Source organism: Arachis stenosperma, chromosome 2 (genome assembly GCF_014773155.1).
Source record: "Arachis stenosperma cultivar V10309 chromosome 2, arast.V10309.gnm1.PFL2, whole genome shotgun sequence".
In the NCBI taxonomy this organism is placed as follows: Eukaryota; Viridiplantae; Streptophyta; class Magnoliopsida; order Fabales; family Fabaceae; genus Arachis; species Arachis stenosperma.
The window spans coordinates 114,111,168-114,130,585 of NC_080378.1; the positions used below are offsets into that span (position 1 = coordinate 114,111,168).

Consider the following 19,418-nt stretch of genomic DNA (forward strand, 5'->3'; position numbering starts at 1 on the left):
TTAAGCCTATAAATTAATAATTTCTTTTGTTTTCTTTCTAAATTTGTTGAACACACTATATAAGATGAGCTTCCACGCCTGTATATTTTGTCACGTATTATATCACGAGAAGACTTTATAGATTTTGGGAGCAGGTGTATACAAGTGGATTATGTGGTCAACTATAACATGAGAAATGCTCAAAACAGCAAAATTTATTGTTTTTTATTATTATTTTAAGGAGGTCACTCAAATAAATATGTCTAAAATATTTTTTTAAAAATATTTTTATGTTGTATTTTAATTGGTTTATGTATAATTTATTCAATGTTCTTCATCACATATTATTAAATTTCTCAAAAGATTTTCTTTTCAAAAATAATAAAAAACATTTAATTTGAACTAAAACAAAAAACATAATAGATTAACTATTAAATTTTTTTAAAAGATTATTTACATAAAAAAATATATCACATTCATAAAAATATATATATATATATATATATATATATATATATAAACAAGCTCAACCCTCTTAAAATTTTTATAAATAAAAAGATAATTAATTTATATTCGTACAATATATAAAATAATTACTATATTATTATTATGTTATAGATTAAGATTCACTAATTTAAATTTTCTTTTTATTTTTAATATAAGCATTAGAAATAAATAAAATTTTTATAACTAAATGTAGTGTAACAAAATATATAATATTAATTAGTTCTTAAAAAATTCTAAAAAAATAATTTCTTTCATTTTTGTAAAATAACTATTTATTAAAGTAGACAAATTAATTATTTTCTTCTCATATACAGTTTTTTTAAGACATAAAAGTAATTAATTAAGACATTGGTTAAGATAATTAAAGTCACTATTTTATTAGATTTTTAATTTAAAGAAAATCCTAGTTAATTTTGGTATAGAAATTTTGAATTTGAAAACATTGATAAAAATTATGTTGAATTTTGAAGTTATATTTAAGTTTTAATGTGATTAAAACTAGAACATTGATAAAAATTTTGAATTTGAAAACATTGACAAAACTATTCTGTTTTGAAGTTATATTCAAGTTTTAATATGATTTTTAAAGTTTCAATTTACTTAGTTTGATTTTTTAACTTAAGTATCCATGACTTATATTAGGGTTTTAAGTGTTTAGTTGAAAAAAAAGGTAAAAAAAATTTAATTGTCACATCAAATAGTCGCTAGAATGTATAATGTAGCAGTCGTTAGTCCATCTCAGCATGTCGTTAACGATTTTGTGAGACAGTGACAAAAATAATATTAGGAACCAATGTGAGTCATAACTATTAAGTTGGGAGACTAAATTGAATAAATCGAAATTTTTGAAATTAGATTGAAACATAGTTGTTAGAACCGAACCAGTGATCGAACCGGTCAAGCTACTGGTTCACTGGTTTATTGGTTCAACCGATAAATCACTGGTTGAACCGATAAAATCAGTCTCACATAAATATAAAATATAAAATAGTTAAAAACTTAAAATTAAAATTTGAAATACATATATTCTCTAACATTTTATGAAGAATCAAGTCTCAACTTCTAAAAATAACTAATATAAAAAAATCATAAAATTTTAATACTACAATAGTATCTTATTTTGACACAATAAAAAAATAATTAATTCACAAAGTCTATCATCTAACTATAATATCAGTAGATTTTAACACTAACATCAAAACAAATAACCTTAATCACAATACTAGCAATAAAATTAAAATAGATCAAGTAAATTAAGTAATTTTTAGTGAAATTTATATTTATATTAATAATGGTATATAATCAAAATATAATTAATTTTTAAAATAGAAAAAATAAAAATTAAATTAAATTAGATATTTATGTATACTATATAATTAGTACTTGTCAAATATAGTACTTAAAAGTGTACTGGCTAAATGGCAAGTAAAGGTTACTTTTGCTCCAAAGTTCTTGGTTCGAGACCTTGTAGAGACATTTTGAAAAAAATTTTAAGCAGACCAGTTCGGTTAGACCAGTTTGTTCCGGTTCACACCACTTTTATTCCTAGTTCGGTTCTAGTCCGGTTCACTAGTTTTTCGGTCGAACCAGCCGATCCAGTTCGGTTTTTACAACTATGGATTGAAATACGAACATAATTTTAGAGACCGATAAGTATTATCTCTTTGTTGACAATTAAGTTATTTTAATAGTAATTAAGATCTAATAATGGTTTATAATAAAAAGAAGCATTCTTTTGCAATAATAAACCTATAGTAGTAGTTAGGGGTGTTCATAGATTAGATCATATCCATATAAATTCACAGTATTTATCTGTATCTGATCTGTAATTTGAGGATATGATCTGATCTGTAAGATGATCGAATTGGATTGAATCAGATCCACACTCTAATCAGATAGAAGTAAATATGTTTAAAAAAGTAAACAAAAAATTATTGACTTTTTTTATAAAAATAAATTTTTTAATATTTTTTATTTTATGGATATATTTGATATCTGATCCAAACATAAAAAGTGCAAATATCAAATTTGATCTAATGAATTTAGTGCGGATTGGATTGAAATTTCAGCCATATTCCATCTGTAAATACCCCTAGCAATAATAACTAACAAATTATAATGATTATATTTTTAACTAAGAGGAAGTGACAAAAAAAGATACTAAATACAAGAACATTTAATCAAATATTAAAAGAAAATTTTATTTTAAAACAGTTGGACTTTTTTTCTCATATATATATATAATGTAATAATAATAATAATAATATGATAATTGTTTTATATATCACATAAATATAAACATTTTTTTCTATGATCTTAAGAAAGGTTTTGTAAGCCAATGAGTTATAGCTCAAATGGCATAGTCTCCCCATACTCATTTAAGAGGTTGCGGGTTCGAGTCTCCTATCTTTGGTAAAAAAAAAAAAGAAGAAAGGTTTTGTAAGTCCCTAACCTTGTTATCGATTTTTGTAGTGTTAGCCCTCATATTATCAATTTGATTCATATATAATTCGGATGATAAATTATTTGGTGACGTGCTTCCTTTTTTACTGTGATATACTTGTTTATTATTATTATTATTATTATTATTATTATTATTATTATTATTATTATTATTATTATTATTATTATTATTATTATGTACATTAAAAAATAACAGGCCAAATTATTGCCATAACATAATAGAAGTATAGAAGTTTATCATTCTTCTCTAATAGAGGAAACAAAATTCTTTTCAATAGTTTATTTAACGTTTAGTAGAATAAAAATAAATTTTATTAGAATAAATTTTAGTACGAGTTTAATATTTTTATTCATCATAAAATATTTATAGAATTACTCGTAGATACATTTTGGAAAAAAGAAAAAAATCATGATTTTTAATTTTATTTTTAAATAAACTTTATTTTTAATTTTAAAATAAATTTTAATTTTATTTTTTAATAATATTAATTTTTTACCGTATATAATTATTCAATTATTTTTTAATCATATATAAATAAATTACTCTTAATAAGACTTTTTTGTGTATTCAATTATCTTTTTTAAAAAATAATTAATTATTAAAATAATTAAACTTTTCACAACAAAAATAATAAAAAAATTATAAAAAAAATTAACCATCCTGATAATTTTTTGTATTTTTTTTCATATTTTAATTATAAACATAAATATAATTTAATTATATTATTTATAAAATGTGACTACAAATGTAGATAAAATTTAGTTATATTACTTATATATAGTTTTATTGTATTGTATTGCTTATAAAATTATATTATAATCATGACAATAGAATTGTTCTTGTATTTTTATATGTGTGACTAATTGGTGGTGTTAAAATATTACTCTTAATTATAAATAAGGTTTATAATTTAAAAAATCAAAGACTCAATTAAAAAGATACGAAAAAAATGATGTTAAAATATTCTAACTCTTTAAAATAAAAATATTCAAAATTCAATTAAAAATAATTTAAAATTTAAATTCAATAAAAATTTATATTCGATGTGTTTTGTATTAAATATATTTAATAACCTATTATATCATATTGGTTGAAATTAGTTTTTATAATGTTAATTTTTTAATAACACTTTATTAGAAAAAACTATCTTTTCAAAATTTTTTAAAATCTAATTAATATTATATATATCTTGTTACATTACATCTTGTTATAAAAAAATTATTTATTTCTAATGCTTACATTAAAAACAAAAATAAAATTTAAATTAGTAAATTTTAATTATCTATAATATAATAATAATATAGTAATTATTTTATATATTATATGAATAAAAATTAATTATTTTTTTATTTATAAAAATTTTAAGAGTTTGTTTTATATATATATATATATATATATATATATATATATATATTGATGAATGTGATATTTTTTTTATGTAAATAATTTTTTTTAAAAATCTAATAGTTAATCTATTTTTTTTAGTCTAAATTAAATGTTTTTTATTGTTTTTAAAAAGAAAATCTTTTGAGGAATTTAATAATATGTTATGAGGAACACCGAATAAATTATACAGAAATCAATTAAAACACAACATAAAAACATCTTTAAAAAAAGATGTTTTAGGCGTCTTTATCTGAGTGGTCTCTTTTAATTTATATTTTTAAATATTTTTAAATTTTTATAAATAGAAATAATAATTTACTATCAAATTTATTATTATTCATATTTTTCGGAGGTTCAATATTATTAAATTAAAATAAATTATTCAATTTCAGTATTTAAATACTAAAACTTTACACTGGAACTTCATTAAATTTTATTTTTTTCCTAAATCTTTTAAAGTCGAATTTTAGGTCACACATTTATATTGGATAGATAAGAATTTGGCTTATGCATATGCTGACTCAGATATCTATATAATAACCAATAATAATATGCCTATAAGATTACTTAATAGTGGATCGCAGATTGATTTAGAAAAATATATGGAATTAACTTTTAATTAGCCAAAAATAAAACAATTTAATTAATTATAATTATTAATAATTAATAAAATTTAAAAAATTTAAAATTAATTAATTAAACCTAATTAAAGTCTATAAAAATATTTTTTTTATATTAATTTACTTACCTTCAACAACTACACACATTTGTCAAAAATCGTTTATTGCCTTCCATCTTCATCAACACCTTCGTCATCACGATCAGTCTTTGTTATCCCCAAAACTGAGTACATAGAATTTTTGGATGAGGATAAAATGCTTGTCGTATGTGAGATTTATACAAAAACCAAAGAGACTGATCAAATGTTCAGGAATAAGAAATGTGATCACTCCTTTTATTCTGACTGTGTCACCAAGTACGTGGCCACAAAAATCCAAGAGAGCTTAACGCTTGTTCCTTGCCCTGGATTGAACTGCAAGGGCATGTTGGAGCTTGATTCCTGCAGCCCATGCTGTCAAAAGAGGTTCTTGATAGGTGGGACGATACACTCTGTGAGGCCCTATTTCTTGCGGTTCCGAAATTCTATTGCCCCTTTAGGGACTGTTCTGCAATGTTGCTTGACGAGAATGAAGGCAGTGAATAATTACAAAAATATGAAAAAATATTCATTTAATATAAAAAAATATCCTAATACTTAACAAAAGAAATATCCAATTATATTTCATATCTATAGGATTTAAAAGAAAACTATAAAATTCTTAAAGAAATAGAGATATTTATATTTGCAATACAAAAAAATTCAAAAAATATATAAAAGAACATCTATTTAGTATAAAAAAGAAACATTCTTATATTTAGCAAAAAAAACATTAATGTATATTAACTTATTTTTATTAAAATGAGTTTCGAAGTCCAACCCATTAAAAAGTTGACAAGAGTTAGCTGAACCCTTTTTTAGTTTTTTAGTAGAATTGTCATAATTATTAGAACAGATAATAAAATCGATCACTCTATTAATTTATTAATTTATTGATTTAACTGATAAAATATTGGTTAAATCAGTTACGTTAATTTAATTATTATTAAATAATTATATAAAATTTTAATATTTTATCTTTTACAATAAATATTTTTTAATTTTATTTTTATATCAAAATAATTATTATTTTTTAAATTTTAATAACTAATTTATTATTCTATATCTATTATATTATTATATATTATGTGTAATTATTAAAAAAATAGCATTAATAAATATTATATAATTATAAAAAAAGAGTATGTCATAATTAATAAGAATCTTTGTTTTTTGATAGATGTTTAACAAAATTTATATTTATAGTAATAATTATTCATAAATAAAATATATAACTAATTTAAAAATAAGTGAAAATAAAATCAAAATAATATAAAATAATTTTAACTGCATTTATTTATTATATATTAATTAAATAACATATGTATTATTAAGAACCATCATAACCTAAGTTTGAACTTATGTTTTTTAAAATTTTAGAATTTTTTATTGGTTTACACTAGTTCTCCTCGATTTTTGATCGATTTATATTATTTATGCTGGTTTTGATTAATTTACGCCGATTTTCAATCTTAAACGGTCTTAAAGTTGAATTAGTCCGATTTTCGATTTTCTCATCAAATCAGATGATCCAGTTTAATTTTTATAGCTATGCATATCATTGTGTGCATAGTAATTAGGTTACTGTATAAAGTTTGAATTTTGAATGAAAAAGATAAAATTTAAAATATTATGCATAATAATTAAATTACTATGCAAACAACTAAATTCTTGAAAGAGTTGGGTGCCAAATGTGTTTGTGCATATTGATAACCTATAAAGAAAAAGGGTTTTTTAAATGATGCACATTAAAAGTTATTTTACAACATTTGAAAAACTAATCGAACTTTGTCTATAAATAGAACGAAGGTTTCTTTAATTTTCTACAATATTCAGAAAAATGGACCTGTTCAACTGATTTGACTGGAAATTGACGACATTTTTAGTTTGGTTCAATAGAAAAAATTGTAAATTTGAAAATCAGCCAAAAATCATTAAATCAGTTGAAAATTAGTCCGTCATACTGGTTTGAGACCCATCTAATTCTCTTTAAACGATGTTGTTTTGCATTTTTCTAAAAAAAATTAAAAAGCAAAAAATTTCTCCAATCCTCCTTTTTATCCTTCGCTTCTCTCACCTTAATACCTCCAGAAATCACCATGATTTCTCTCAATCAAATAAAAAAGGTGACAAACCCTAGCCTTCAGTACCGTTGTCATTCTTCTCACTGCCGTCGTTCCGCCGTTTTTCGCCATCTTCTTTGTCTGGTCTAGCATGCTTCGTCGTCCACTGCCAGGTCCAATTCTTCGCGTCACCAGCTTCTTTTCCTGTTCTAGTTTCGTCGTCCGTTGCGTCGGTATGTTTAGTTGTTCGTGTTTGTCACTGGCGGTCTTGCTCCCTCTCCCTCATTATTCCGTTGCGAATTGAAGTACGTTCCGAAGGTGAGAATGGCAGGGGAATTTTTTGTTTTGAGGAATTTGAAGCTTCATGTTACTAGCTATGCTATTGACATTGTTCTCGTCGAGTTTTCGCTCGTTCGCAAGTTCTTTTTTGTTCTTGCCGCTGCTCTTGGATCTTGATTATTGTCATGAAGTTATTGATTCTTTTTCTATTCCATTGTTTTTTTTCTTCGGGGATGGAAGATTTAGCTCTTATTAGAAGCCTATTACCTACCATATTTAGAGTGTTTGTTTCTCATCATGACATTAGTATGGACGCAAGAAATAGTTTTAATGTGACAACTATTCATATAGGCAGTCACTCTTATGAAGATGTCAAAAACATCTTTTTATGATGATCTTTGTTTAAAAAGTGTAACTTACTTATTTTGCAACACTTTAAATAAATATAACACTTTTACTTTAAATAAGATCAAGCCCTATAATCTATTATTCAATGGTCAAAATAATATATCTTCATATAATGACAATCATTAAATCTTTATTGGAGTAGCCACCATTTATATATATAGCAGTTTGTAACTCTTTATGTGAGAGTGTAATCTGTTTAGAAAAAATAGGAAAAACATACTCTTTCCGAAAATAGCAGAATTAATAGCTAGGCCTCTGTTTTTTTTTTTTTCTTTTCTTTTTCTCTGATGTTTTAGTATAGTACAGTGTTTTTCTCTCAAATCTCATCGTCTTCTTCGTTTAAGACACATGTAGAATGTGACATATTATCGTTGATTTAATTCGTGGTTACATGGTCGGCAAGTTAAGCCAAGAATTGAAAGTGTCATGTGATATAGAGAATGAAGGCGTACGTAACACAAACTTTGCGGGGAGAAATAAAAGATGGGTTATGTTAGATAATTAATGTTTTTTTTTTAACAAAATGAACAACTACTAATTAAATAAAAATATATTATATTTTTAAATTATTCACCTAAATCTTAATATTAGAATAACCATTCGTACACCTAGTAAAATAAATATTCGATATATTTATTGTTTATATTATTTAAAATTATTTTCATTATCTAATATCTATATTTTTCTATAAAAGATACGTACAGCATTAAATTGTTTTGTTGTTTTTAACTTGAGGGATTAGGTCCCCACCATATATAATATTGTATTCAGTTTTATAACCAAAAAAAAAAAATACTTAATCACTTCAAGATTTTCTTTGAAAAGTTAACATTGATGTTATTACTCATTTTACTTCAAAGCGTCCGTCACTTTAAAATTAAAGAAAAAGAAGTCATCTCTATTGGAAATATATAACACCTCTTTCTTTTTAATCTAAAAACAAATAACCAAAATATATTTTACACCAAATTAATGCCTATACGGGATTTATTTATATGAATATATCTGTCAAGAATTTTAAAATGGGATATAATTAATTAATTTAAATCAAGCTAAAAAAAAAGATAAAATTAACCATTATAAATATGTGAAAATACATTAAGAATTCAGTATTCCATATCAAAGAATACGAGATTTGTGCATTTTTAGGCACCATGTAGTCATATAATTCAACATAATTTCTGATGGCTTATCCATTCAATTTTAATTCTAAGAGTTAAACTCAAATATTTTTATATATATGTATATATACTGGTGAATTCTACCCAACTTCCTCTGAAATAACATGTAAGTTACCCTTCATGATGCGTCACACTTTAATTGGTCATTATCTTAACTATAATTGAGTTATTTTGTAATTTATTATTTTAGATGGGTAATTGTATAATTTTTTAAAATATTAAAATTCTACCCCGTTAATTGAAGCACGTTCTCAGGCAATGCATCATTCCTTAATGGCTCATTGAATTCTCATAACTCGTAACTTTCCCGTTCTTCCCAGTATAGCCAGCGCGCCGACTTCATTTCTATCTCTTGTCCTCTCACTCAATCCTTACGAACGTCAACATCATTAATGGTTAGTTCAGTTATTAAATTTTTTTCATTAAAAAATATATTTATTTAATTACATGATGGAATATATATTCATATGTAAAATATAATATAATAAAATAAAACTATTCAAAATACTTAAAAGTATATTTAAAATCATGAACATATAAATATAATAATAAAATTTGTACTCTAACCAAGTAAACATATTTTTTATCATACATAAATTATTTAAAAAATAAATATATTATTACAATTAATAATACAAATTAAAATAATAAAATCTAATTTTTTTACTGTATTTTTTATAATATTTTTATTTTTTATGTTACAATTTATTAATACTTTATTATTTAATTAATGATTAAACAAATTATTTTTATAAAAAATTATTTTTTGTATTATCTTAGAAAAGAGACCAATATAATAGTTTAAAAAATAACGTAAAAATAAAATTTTAAATAAAAATATTTAATATTAAAATTTTTAAATACAAAAATAATTTTTAGAAATATTTAAAAGATAAATATAAATATATGCATAAAATAAATAAAAAAGATAAAATGGAATACTCATGAGAAATAAATAATTATTTTTGTCTTATTTATTTATTTTAAACATATATTTCATATTTATATCTTGAATATCTATACAATTTGTTTTTGTATTTAAAAATTTTAATATTAACTATTTTTTATTTAAAATATCATTTTTACATTAATTTTTAAACTGTTATATGGGTCTCTTCTTTAAGATTATACAAAAAATAATTGCTCATGAAAATAATTTGTTTAATCATTAATTAAATAATAAAATATTAATAAATTAAAAATTAAAAGAATAAAAATACTATAAAAAATACTTGTAAGAAAGTTGAATTTTATCATTTTAAATTTGTGTTATTAATTTTAATAATTTATATTTTTTTAAATAATTTATGTATGATAAAAGATATATTTACTTGTTTAAAGTACAAATTTTATTATTATATTTGTATATTCCTGATTTTAATTATACTTTTAAGTATTCTGAATAGATTTATTTTATTATATTATATTTTATATATGAATATATATTTTATATATTATTTTTAATGAAAAAATTTAATAACCGAACTAACCATTAATTATGGTGGTAAGGAGTGATCCACGATAAAAAAAGGGATTGAGTGAGAAGACAGGAGAATGAAGTTGGCGCTGGCTATATTGGGAAGAACGGGAAAGTTACAAGCCATGGGAATTCAACGAACTCGTTAAGGAATGCTGCACTGTAGAAAGAGATTGCGTGCAACTAAGTCAGCGCTGCTTACTGGGTAGAATTTTAATATTTTAAGAAATTATACAATTACCCATCTAAAATAATAAATTACAAAATAACCTAACTATAGTTAAGATAATAACCAATTAAAGTGTGACACATCATGAAGGGTAACTTACATGTTATTTTAGAGGGGATTGGATAGAATTCACTATATATATTATATATATTAAAAACTTTTTTGTAATTCTATGATAGGAAAAGGGTTAGGTCCTTGTGGACAATTGAGGGTTTTGGGTTTTTAATGCTTAATTTTGATATAACTGCGTTCTCATATGATATAAGAACATGAATGCATATCCACACACAAGATATGAGAAGTGCAAGGTAGTAATCCATGGTTATTGGTTGCATTATTTTCTTCTTTGGCAAGTTTCATTTACATAGAGAGATATGCATGAGGGTTATATATATCCTAGTATTTTTACTCGTAATAATATTACGAGAATATAATTTTTTTAAAATTATATTGATTTTGTTTTGACATTATAGATTATAATACAAAAAATTTGTAGAATTAAACTATTTTTATAAAAAGATCATAAGGAGATTAAAGTCTCGTCGGCTAAGAAGACCAGAGCCTTCGTAGATAAAAAAATTAAATAATAAGATTCTTAGTTATTATTTTCATGTGAAAGAGTTTAATTTTTTACTAATAATTAATTCTAATATTTGTTATCTAAAATTTAAAAAAATTTAACGTGTATACTTTTATATTTGATTAGGTGTTAAGTTTGTTGTACAAATAGAAATAATTAATTTTTATGCTTACTATTTAAAAATAATATTTTTTCTCTTTATGTATATAAAAATATAATTAGATATTAGTATAAAAAAATTTATATTGATAGTTATAAAATTAATTCAAAATTATTTTGTTAAAAAAATAATTAAATTTTGATTCTAACTTTTAATCACAACATTAGTATTCTCTCTAAATTACATATAATAAATATTTGAAAAAAGAAGAAAAAGTAAAATTATTGATTAAAAAAATAAGCATTAAAATTTTAAAACTAAATTAAAAAATATGTATATAATAATAATAATATATTGTATTTGAATTATATTATGTTGTTAATTTTATTTTTTTGTAAAATAGGAAAGTAGAGAAAAATAGAAAATGGGAAAAAAGAGAGAGAAATATAAAGAAGAAGAATGAGAGATGGAACTTGTTAATTTTGGAAGAAAAAAATTCTTTTAATTATAATAAAAAATATCTAGTGACACATTTTAATTTGTCAAATTATTAATAGACAGAAATAAAAATGGAAAAAAGGTAGATAAGAGAATGCAGGAAGGGAATTTATTAATTTTGAAAGAAAATGTTGCCTCTCAATTTTAATAAGAGAATGTTATGTAACATATTTTGGTTATTAAATTAATATTTTAATGTTTAGCTATATTTTAATTTTAATTTAAATACAATTTAATTAGATGAGAGAATATTATATTGTACATTTAATTGTCAAATTTATAATTAGTCATTGATAATGATATATAGGAAAGATAAAGTGGTAAAATAATAAAAAATAAAAAAAGAAAAAAGAATTCTTTAATTTAAAAAAAATTAATTTTAATTATAATAAAAAATGATATATAATATATTAATTTTAATAATATATAATGCTCCTATAATACTTTTAATATGTATGCATTTTAACAACTTAATTTAACTTTAAAGTTTCGGATAAATAGTTTTATTTTTGTTTTAGAGTTGGTTACCTCTCTCACAAGTTAAACGAAGACTTGATGTATGGTAGAAGAATATATGATACATTTTGGACTACCTCTTTTTTCCTTTGTTTATTTGGAAATATGGCCAAAGTTATGTACATATATAATTATATATAGCATTAAATTGTGACGTTATTTTTTACTTTGGGGAGGTAGCCCAAATAATATATTGAATATGGCATACGGTCTTTGAAGATTTAATTAGTGTAAACATGGTCGGCAAGTTAAGGTGTACCACAAACTTTTGGCAATATGGGAAATTAAAAAGTATGTATAGCATTAAATTGTTTTGTTGTTTTTAATTCTTGGGAATTAGGTCCCCGCTACTATTCTAATTACATGCCAAAATCGATTATTAGGATAGAATATAAAATATATATTAAAAATAAATTAAATTATATATATATTTTATATATAAATATATAATGATTAATTTTAATACATAAATAATATTTAAAAAAAATATAAATTACTTGAAGATTTTTCTGGTAAAATTACAGGTAATGACTGCGCATGCATTGATATTATTACTCATTCTTTAAAATTTTAATACATTTAAAATATACAAGAAAAAGAAGTTATTCTTATATGAAACTTAACATCAACTCTTTCTTTCTATTCTAAAACCAAAACATTAAACCAAAATATAGACTAGCATTATAACCAATTTGATCGATGCCTATATGGGATTTATTTAATTATATGAATATATCTCGCACAAATTTTAAAACGCACGTTAAATCTCAATTTGGCTCCTGAAATTTAGTCTGGTACTCAGAATGACTTTTATAATTTCGTTGGCCTCAATTAGAATTTCCAAATTTGCAATTGTGGTTTCAATTTTCCTTCTGCGATCATTTCCGTCACCAAAATACTTATTTGATGCAATTGCATGACACGGTAGACACTTAAATGACGACGCATTGGTTTCGCGCCCAAACCCTTTAAAAACTACATCGTTTCAGTTTTTTGTAGGTTAAAACTCTCTTTCTTTCCACTACGACGATCATAAGTTGCCAAACATCAAGAAAACCCTTATACTACGTGGTTTCCAAAGGGTTTGTGCGCGAAACAATGCGCCATCGTTTAAGTAGTGTCCACCATGTCATGCAATTGCACTAGATCAGCATTCCAGTGACCGAGATGATCGCATGGGCAAGCTGGAGGCACAATTGTAAATTCTAATTGGGACCAACGAAATTGTGGAAGTCATTCTGAACATCAGGCCAAATTTTAGGAGTCAAATTGAGATTTAACTCGCACGAGATACAATTAATTAATTTAAAATCAAGCTTGATTTGTTGGCTATAACTCGCCTCAAATAAACCTATAAATCAAAATCTGTTTAAAACTAAATAAACACGTCTTACATCAGTAGTACGTGAAGTACGTGTTTTACTCTCCTAACCGACTTATCCGATAAAATCAAATAACCACGTGTCAATCCAAATCGGTACAGAAATCTTTCCGCAAATCTCTCTACACAACTGTCAAAGCACTAACAGAAGATTCCGTAAAAATAGCAACAGAGATAAGAATAACAAACCTCACAACAACTCAATATACATACTAGTAAACTACTAAGCTAGAGATACGCAATACATTCAGTTTTACCCTGAATTACTTCACATTCTTACTTACTTGAGTGTTGGAATTCCTTTGCAGGTGTCCAACGCCGCCTCCTCAGCAAGTAGACGTTACATCCTTCCGCTCCAAAAAAAGCTGGTCTGAGCTCCAACAGAACAAGCTATACCTCGAAGCATCCAGATTCACACAGTAACAAAGCTAAAAGCCTAAAATATAAAGATAAAACAACATAGGCAACTATAAACCGGTTAACTATAACAAACTTCTCAACCATTAATATTGTTGGGTCTAACTTTCACAACTTTATTTTATTTATGGTCCGAATTAAATTTACATATATCACTTGCTATTGTTATGCATGGAAACAGGAATAACTTGAAGAGGTTGTGCCTTGTGCAAGGTTAATCCATATTTCTCAGACATATCCATCTCTTCTGGCTCTACATTATTTGGAAGCTTCCAATCATATTCAAATAAAAGAGAAGCTAACACAAAGTGTATACTCCTAAACCCTAATGGTAATCCAGGACAAATTCTTCTTCCAGCTCCAAAGGGAATTAGCTCAAAGTTTTGTCCCTTAAAGTCAATTTCACTTTCCAAGAATCTTTCAGGCATGAATTCATTTGGGTTTGTCCAAACACTTGAATCTCTCCCCATAGCCCATACATTTGTTAGGATTTGTGCATTTTTAGGCACCATGTAGCCACATAGTTCAACATCATCTTCTGGCCTATGAGGCACTAAAAATGGGGCAGGTGGATGCAAGCGTAAAGTTTCCTTAACAATTGCTCTTAGGAAAGGAAGCTTTGAAATATGTGATTCTTCAAGTTGTTGTTCACCTTTGCCAAGGACTTGTTCAAGTTCTTCTCTAACTTTCACTAGTTTTTTAGAGTTATGGACTAGTTCGGTCATTGCCCACTCTATTGTGCTTGATGTTGTGTCTATTCCAGCCACAAATAAATCCTAATAATATCATTAATTATTAGTAAAAAAATCCAAAAGTAAGGTTTATTGACAAATGATTGATAAGGTTTAAATATTAAATTATTTTAATAAATAAATTTTATTAATTTATGTGTATAAATTTTAAAAAAATATAAATATAAATTGTATTAATTTATGTGTGTAAAATTCTTAAAAAATATAAATATAAATTATATATTTATTGTGTATAAAATATTTATAAATATAGATATAAATTATTATTAATTAAATATTGACAAAAAATAATAATATATAATGGTTATATAACATTATTCTAAAAATAATTAATAAAAAGTGAGAAAAGATAAAAAAAAATTTGTCTTTTATATTATAAGAAATACTAAAAAGTCAAAAGTACTACAAACCTCCATTATCATAAAGTTGGTCTTTTATAATATAATTGTTTTACGAATTTACAAACTAGGTGTATTTGAGTTAAGCTTAAAATAGTCTATTAGATTGGTTAGGTACACTAAAATAATTTTTAAAATTTTAATTAAATGAATTATATTTTTTAAATATAAAAAAAGTGTGACACGGTTTAAAAATCAATGTAATGTCCTTTTATCAATTTTAATAATATAATTAATGCAATTAAAATTTCATAAATTCAGTGCCCGCAACTAATGTTGGAACCATTTATTATGATTTACATAATTTCTACGTTTATTTCCTTTTCAAACTTTATCATTATTATTATTATTAGATTTAATTACTCTTTTGGTCTTTATATTTTTTTTCTTTTAATTGATTTCTGTATCAAAATATTTTTTTAATTAAGTTCCTCTTAATAGTAATTAGTTTAATTATATAGGGATTTAACTAAAAAAAATATGCAGGAACTCGAATAAAAAAAATATAGAGACTCAATTAAAAAAAATTTTGATGCAGAGACCTAATTAAAAAAATATATATAAAGATGTAATTAAAATTTTTGCGAAACTATAGAAACAATTAAACCTTATTATTATTATTATTATTAATATTTTATAAAAAAAAAAGAAACTAACCAGAAATAAATGTGGCACATGAGATCTGGTAACTTCTGAATTGCCTTCCAAAATGAGATCCACCACAGAATCTAACACATCTTTACAATCCTTAGACCCCACTCTCAAACTTCTTGATTGCAATCTTTCTTCTACAAGACCATCAAAAAAATTAAGTAGCTTCCCAAAGTAAACTTTCTGTCTTGTGCGCGCACCTTGCGGATCAAGCAACCGAAACATTGGAAAGAAGTCAACAACATTAGGTCTTCCAACCTCTTCCATCACACCCCAAATAACATCCTTGAACTCTTGTGACTTCTTAGAAGTGTAATGAGCCAAATCCATAGAGAAAAAAGTGTTTGATATAGAATTAAGCACGGTCGTAAAACAAACATCACCAATATCTAAAGTTTCTCCCTTTTCACTTTTTTCCTTCACAAAATCCAGTAATTCACGAACCTTGTTTCGACGAAGAGCAAGAACCTGTGCCGAGTCTAGATTTTGTGTTGAGAACACTTTGGTTGCGCAAACTTTCCTAAGACTCCTCCATTGAGTTGTTGGTGGCAACCATACAATTGAAAATTTGTGGTGGTCATGTGCTGTAGCAGAATCAGGGATAGTCCTATTGGAGAAGATTTGGTCATGTTTATGGAGCACTTCTTTGGCTAATTGTGGAGATGAAATAACTATGGTGGTTATGTTACCAAGCTTCATAGTCATTATGGGTCCATAGGTTCGAGAAAGCTTAGCAAGTGCTTGGTGAGGTTGATTACCAAAATCTAAGATGTTTCCTATGATTGGAAAAGGGTTAGGCCCTGGTGGAAGTTTGGGTGATTTTTTTTTGGCTAAGTTTGAGATTAGGATATGAATAGTTACCAACACAAAAGACAATAGAAGAAGCATTGAAACATAGTCCATTGCTATTAGCTACAATAATATTTTCTATTGCTAGCTTCTTGCTTGTGACTAGTGAGAGTTTCTCTATATATATAGGGTTATTTTCCGTCCAATCAATCAACCAATTAATATATATATATATATATAGTCAATGAAATATTTATACAATGTATATAATAAAGGTATATAAAGATGCTTAATTCAGTAGAATATCAAATATTTATTATTTCTGATTTTGAATAATATGAATGTATTATATTTAAAAAATTAATAATATTTTATTTTAAATGTTATTTTTTAATTTATATTAGAGCAAATAAATAGTGTATTATAAATATTGTACAAATATTTCCTAACAGATTCATATATATATAAACGGTATACGCATACACACATTATCTCTATCCTTATCCGATCCTTATCAATACGTAGTATTCACAAAAAAATTATTCCCGAATAAAATATGAAAACTTTGGCGTAAGTCACGATGATGTGAACAGATCGTATCCGCGGATGGAGAAAAATCATGCATGTATGCGTAGGAGAAAATTTTGTATTTTATTGTTCACTTTATGTTTTAAAAAGTTAGGCCCTACTCTCTAGATATATTGTGATAAAATAAATTGTCCTTACTTAAAGAATTTTATGGGGTCATATATAACTAGTGATGATGATGTCGTTATATATAATGAAAAATGTTATGAAAATATTTTTTATCGATATTGGATAATATTTTTAGTTAACATTTTATTTATATATTATTAAAATTTAAAATATAAAATATTAGTTAAGTATTAATAAAAATAAAATAAATTATTATCCACGTAATATTGTTCATATATAATAATATATGTAATGATTGGTAATTTAGGTGAATTGCTCAGGTTTAACAGTGCACTGCAACCAGTTGGAGATGAAGCAGGTCTATTGAGCGGCGTTATGAAACTGTTAGGATCTGACTATACCAAATTTTTAATCTGCGAGAGGAACTGGAGAAAAGTTCGCACCAAGGACAAGGTCTATAATGAAATAGTAAAGGTAAAATGTTATTTTTATTTCTTCGTACTATTCCAAACTCATACTTTGAACACTACTCACAGCTTAATTTTAATGTTGCAGGAAATGTTTCATTTTGAAGAAGATAGTAGAGGAATTATAAAGCGTATAATATTCAAAATGCTAGGAAGAGCTTGGAAGGAAACAAAGAACAGATTATACCATCGCTTCTATGACGAAGAACTTTCACTTGAAGAAAATATTGAAAATCGCCCAGATAGAATTACTGAAGACCATTGGAGATGGTTTCTCAATTATCACCATAGCGACGAGACACAGGTCATATAGTTTTGTTTTATAACAGAAAAAGTCCATTTATGTCACATTGAGTTAGTTAGAACTAGTGTCCAGTAACTTTTAATTTGTTGGCATGACAGGCGATTTGTAAGAAAAATGCTGAGAATCGATCAAAGCAGCTTTACACCCACACCGGCGGATCGAAAAACTTGGCTAGGTGCGGAGAAGAAGAGGTAACCCAATTTTGGGAATGCTTTTGAATTATCTGTTCTTATACTTAATACTTTGTCATGGTTATTGGTACAGTCGGAACGACAAGGGAGGAGAGTTGGTAGAGGAGAATTGTATCTCTTAACGCACAAAAGATCTAATGGGACCTATATCCATGATGCAGCTCGCGCTATTGGAGTAAGTAATGTGTTGAGAATCGGAAAGTAGTGTCTCATATGTTTTAGTTTTTAAAATTTTATTGGAAGTTTATGCGGTTAGCGACTTGCTAATAAATGCTTATAATTGCTCATCTATGTGTGTAGGAAAGAATTGAGGCTATTGAGCAACGTGATGAATCCTCTAGACTGTTGTCTCAGAATGATTCGCTTGCTCAAGCTCTCGGAAAGGAGCACTCGAGTAAGATGCGTGGCATGGGGTTGGGGCCGACTTCTAGTCAAGTTTTCGGTATGAATTCCCATCAGCCGATCAATGATTTTGAAAGGGAGAAAACTCAAAGGGTGCTACTTGAACTACAAGCAGAGTTAGGAGCAAAGAAATTGAAAAGGAAGGTAGTGGAGGATGAAGTAGCAGCCGAGAAGACCAAAAGACAGGCAGTGAAGGTGGAGGATAAAGTAGCAGCTAGGAAGGTCAGGATGCAAGCAATGGAAAGTGCTTTGATATGTCTACTTCAAGGGCAAGGTAGGAAGCTGCCATCAGACGTCGCTGCATGGATGAGTGTAATGGAGGGACAGAATAGAAAGTAGATTTTAGGATTATGGAACATTTTCTTCTTTCAGTTATAGACTTTTATGTTCTTGATTATGCAACTCTTAGTAAGGAGTACAATTTGTTGATATTTGAATAATTATATTAATTAAATTAATGGTTTTGCTATTGTCGTTTACCTTGCAATTTATTTTTTGGGATATAAAATAATTTAACTTAATAATATTAAGAAGGATTAAAAAAACGAAAAAATGTACATTAAAATAAAAAACAGAGTGATTTGCCAGTGTATAGTACAGTATTTTTGCGGCCATTCAACCGAAAAATAGTGCCGGTTACAAACT

General features: G+C 25.3%; 2 protein-coding genes across 2 annotated transcripts; one reads left to right on the top strand and one right to left on the bottom strand.

Moving 5' to 3' along the window:
- Nucleotides 1–13,767: 13,767 nt before the first annotated feature.
- LOC130961853 (geraniol 8-hydroxylase-like) lies at nucleotides 13,768–16,914 on the bottom strand. Its single transcript, XM_057887891.1, has 2 exons — nucleotides 15,970–16,914; nucleotides 13,768–14,938 (listed from the first exon to the last, which is right to left on the bottom strand). The coding sequence occupies exons 1-2, from the start codon at nucleotides 16,864–16,866 to the stop codon at nucleotides 14,315–14,317; spliced, it is 1,521 nt and encodes a 506-aa protein (XP_057743874.1). The 5' UTR covers nucleotides 16,867–16,914; the 3' UTR covers nucleotides 13,768–14,314.
- Nucleotides 16,915–17,700: 786 nt separating this feature from the next.
- Nucleotides 17,701–19,112, top strand: LOC130963488 (uncharacterized). Its single transcript, XM_057889596.1, has 5 exons — nucleotides 17,701–17,883; nucleotides 17,965–18,180; nucleotides 18,279–18,371; nucleotides 18,445–18,546; nucleotides 18,672–19,112. The coding sequence occupies exons 1-5, from the start codon at nucleotides 17,701–17,703 to the stop codon at nucleotides 19,110–19,112; spliced, it is 1,035 nt and encodes a 344-aa protein (XP_057745579.1).
- Nucleotides 19,113–19,418: the final 306 nt, after the last annotated feature.

Excerpts from the sequence above, each read along its gene's own strand:
- LOC130963488 (XM_057889596.1), top strand. The coding sequence starts at position 17,701 with ATGATTGGTAATTTAGGTGAATTGCTCAGGTTTAACAGTGCACTGCAA. Across the intron at positions 18,181-18,278 it reads ACCATAGCGACGAGACACAG|GCGATTTGTAAGAAAAATGC; the intron begins GTCATATAGTTT and ends TTGGCATGACAG. Across the intron at positions 18,547-18,671 it reads ATGCAGCTCGCGCTATTGGA|GAAAGAATTGAGGCTATTGA; the intron begins GTAAGTAATGTG and ends CTATGTGTGTAG.
- LOC130961853 (XM_057887891.1), bottom strand. The coding sequence starts at position 16,866 with ATGGACTATGTTTCAATGCTTCTTCTATTGTCTTTTGTGTTGGTAACT. Across the intron at positions 14,939-15,969 it reads ATGTGCCACATTTATTTCTG|GATTTATTTGTGGCTGGAAT; the intron begins GTTAGTTTCTTT and ends TGATATTATTAG.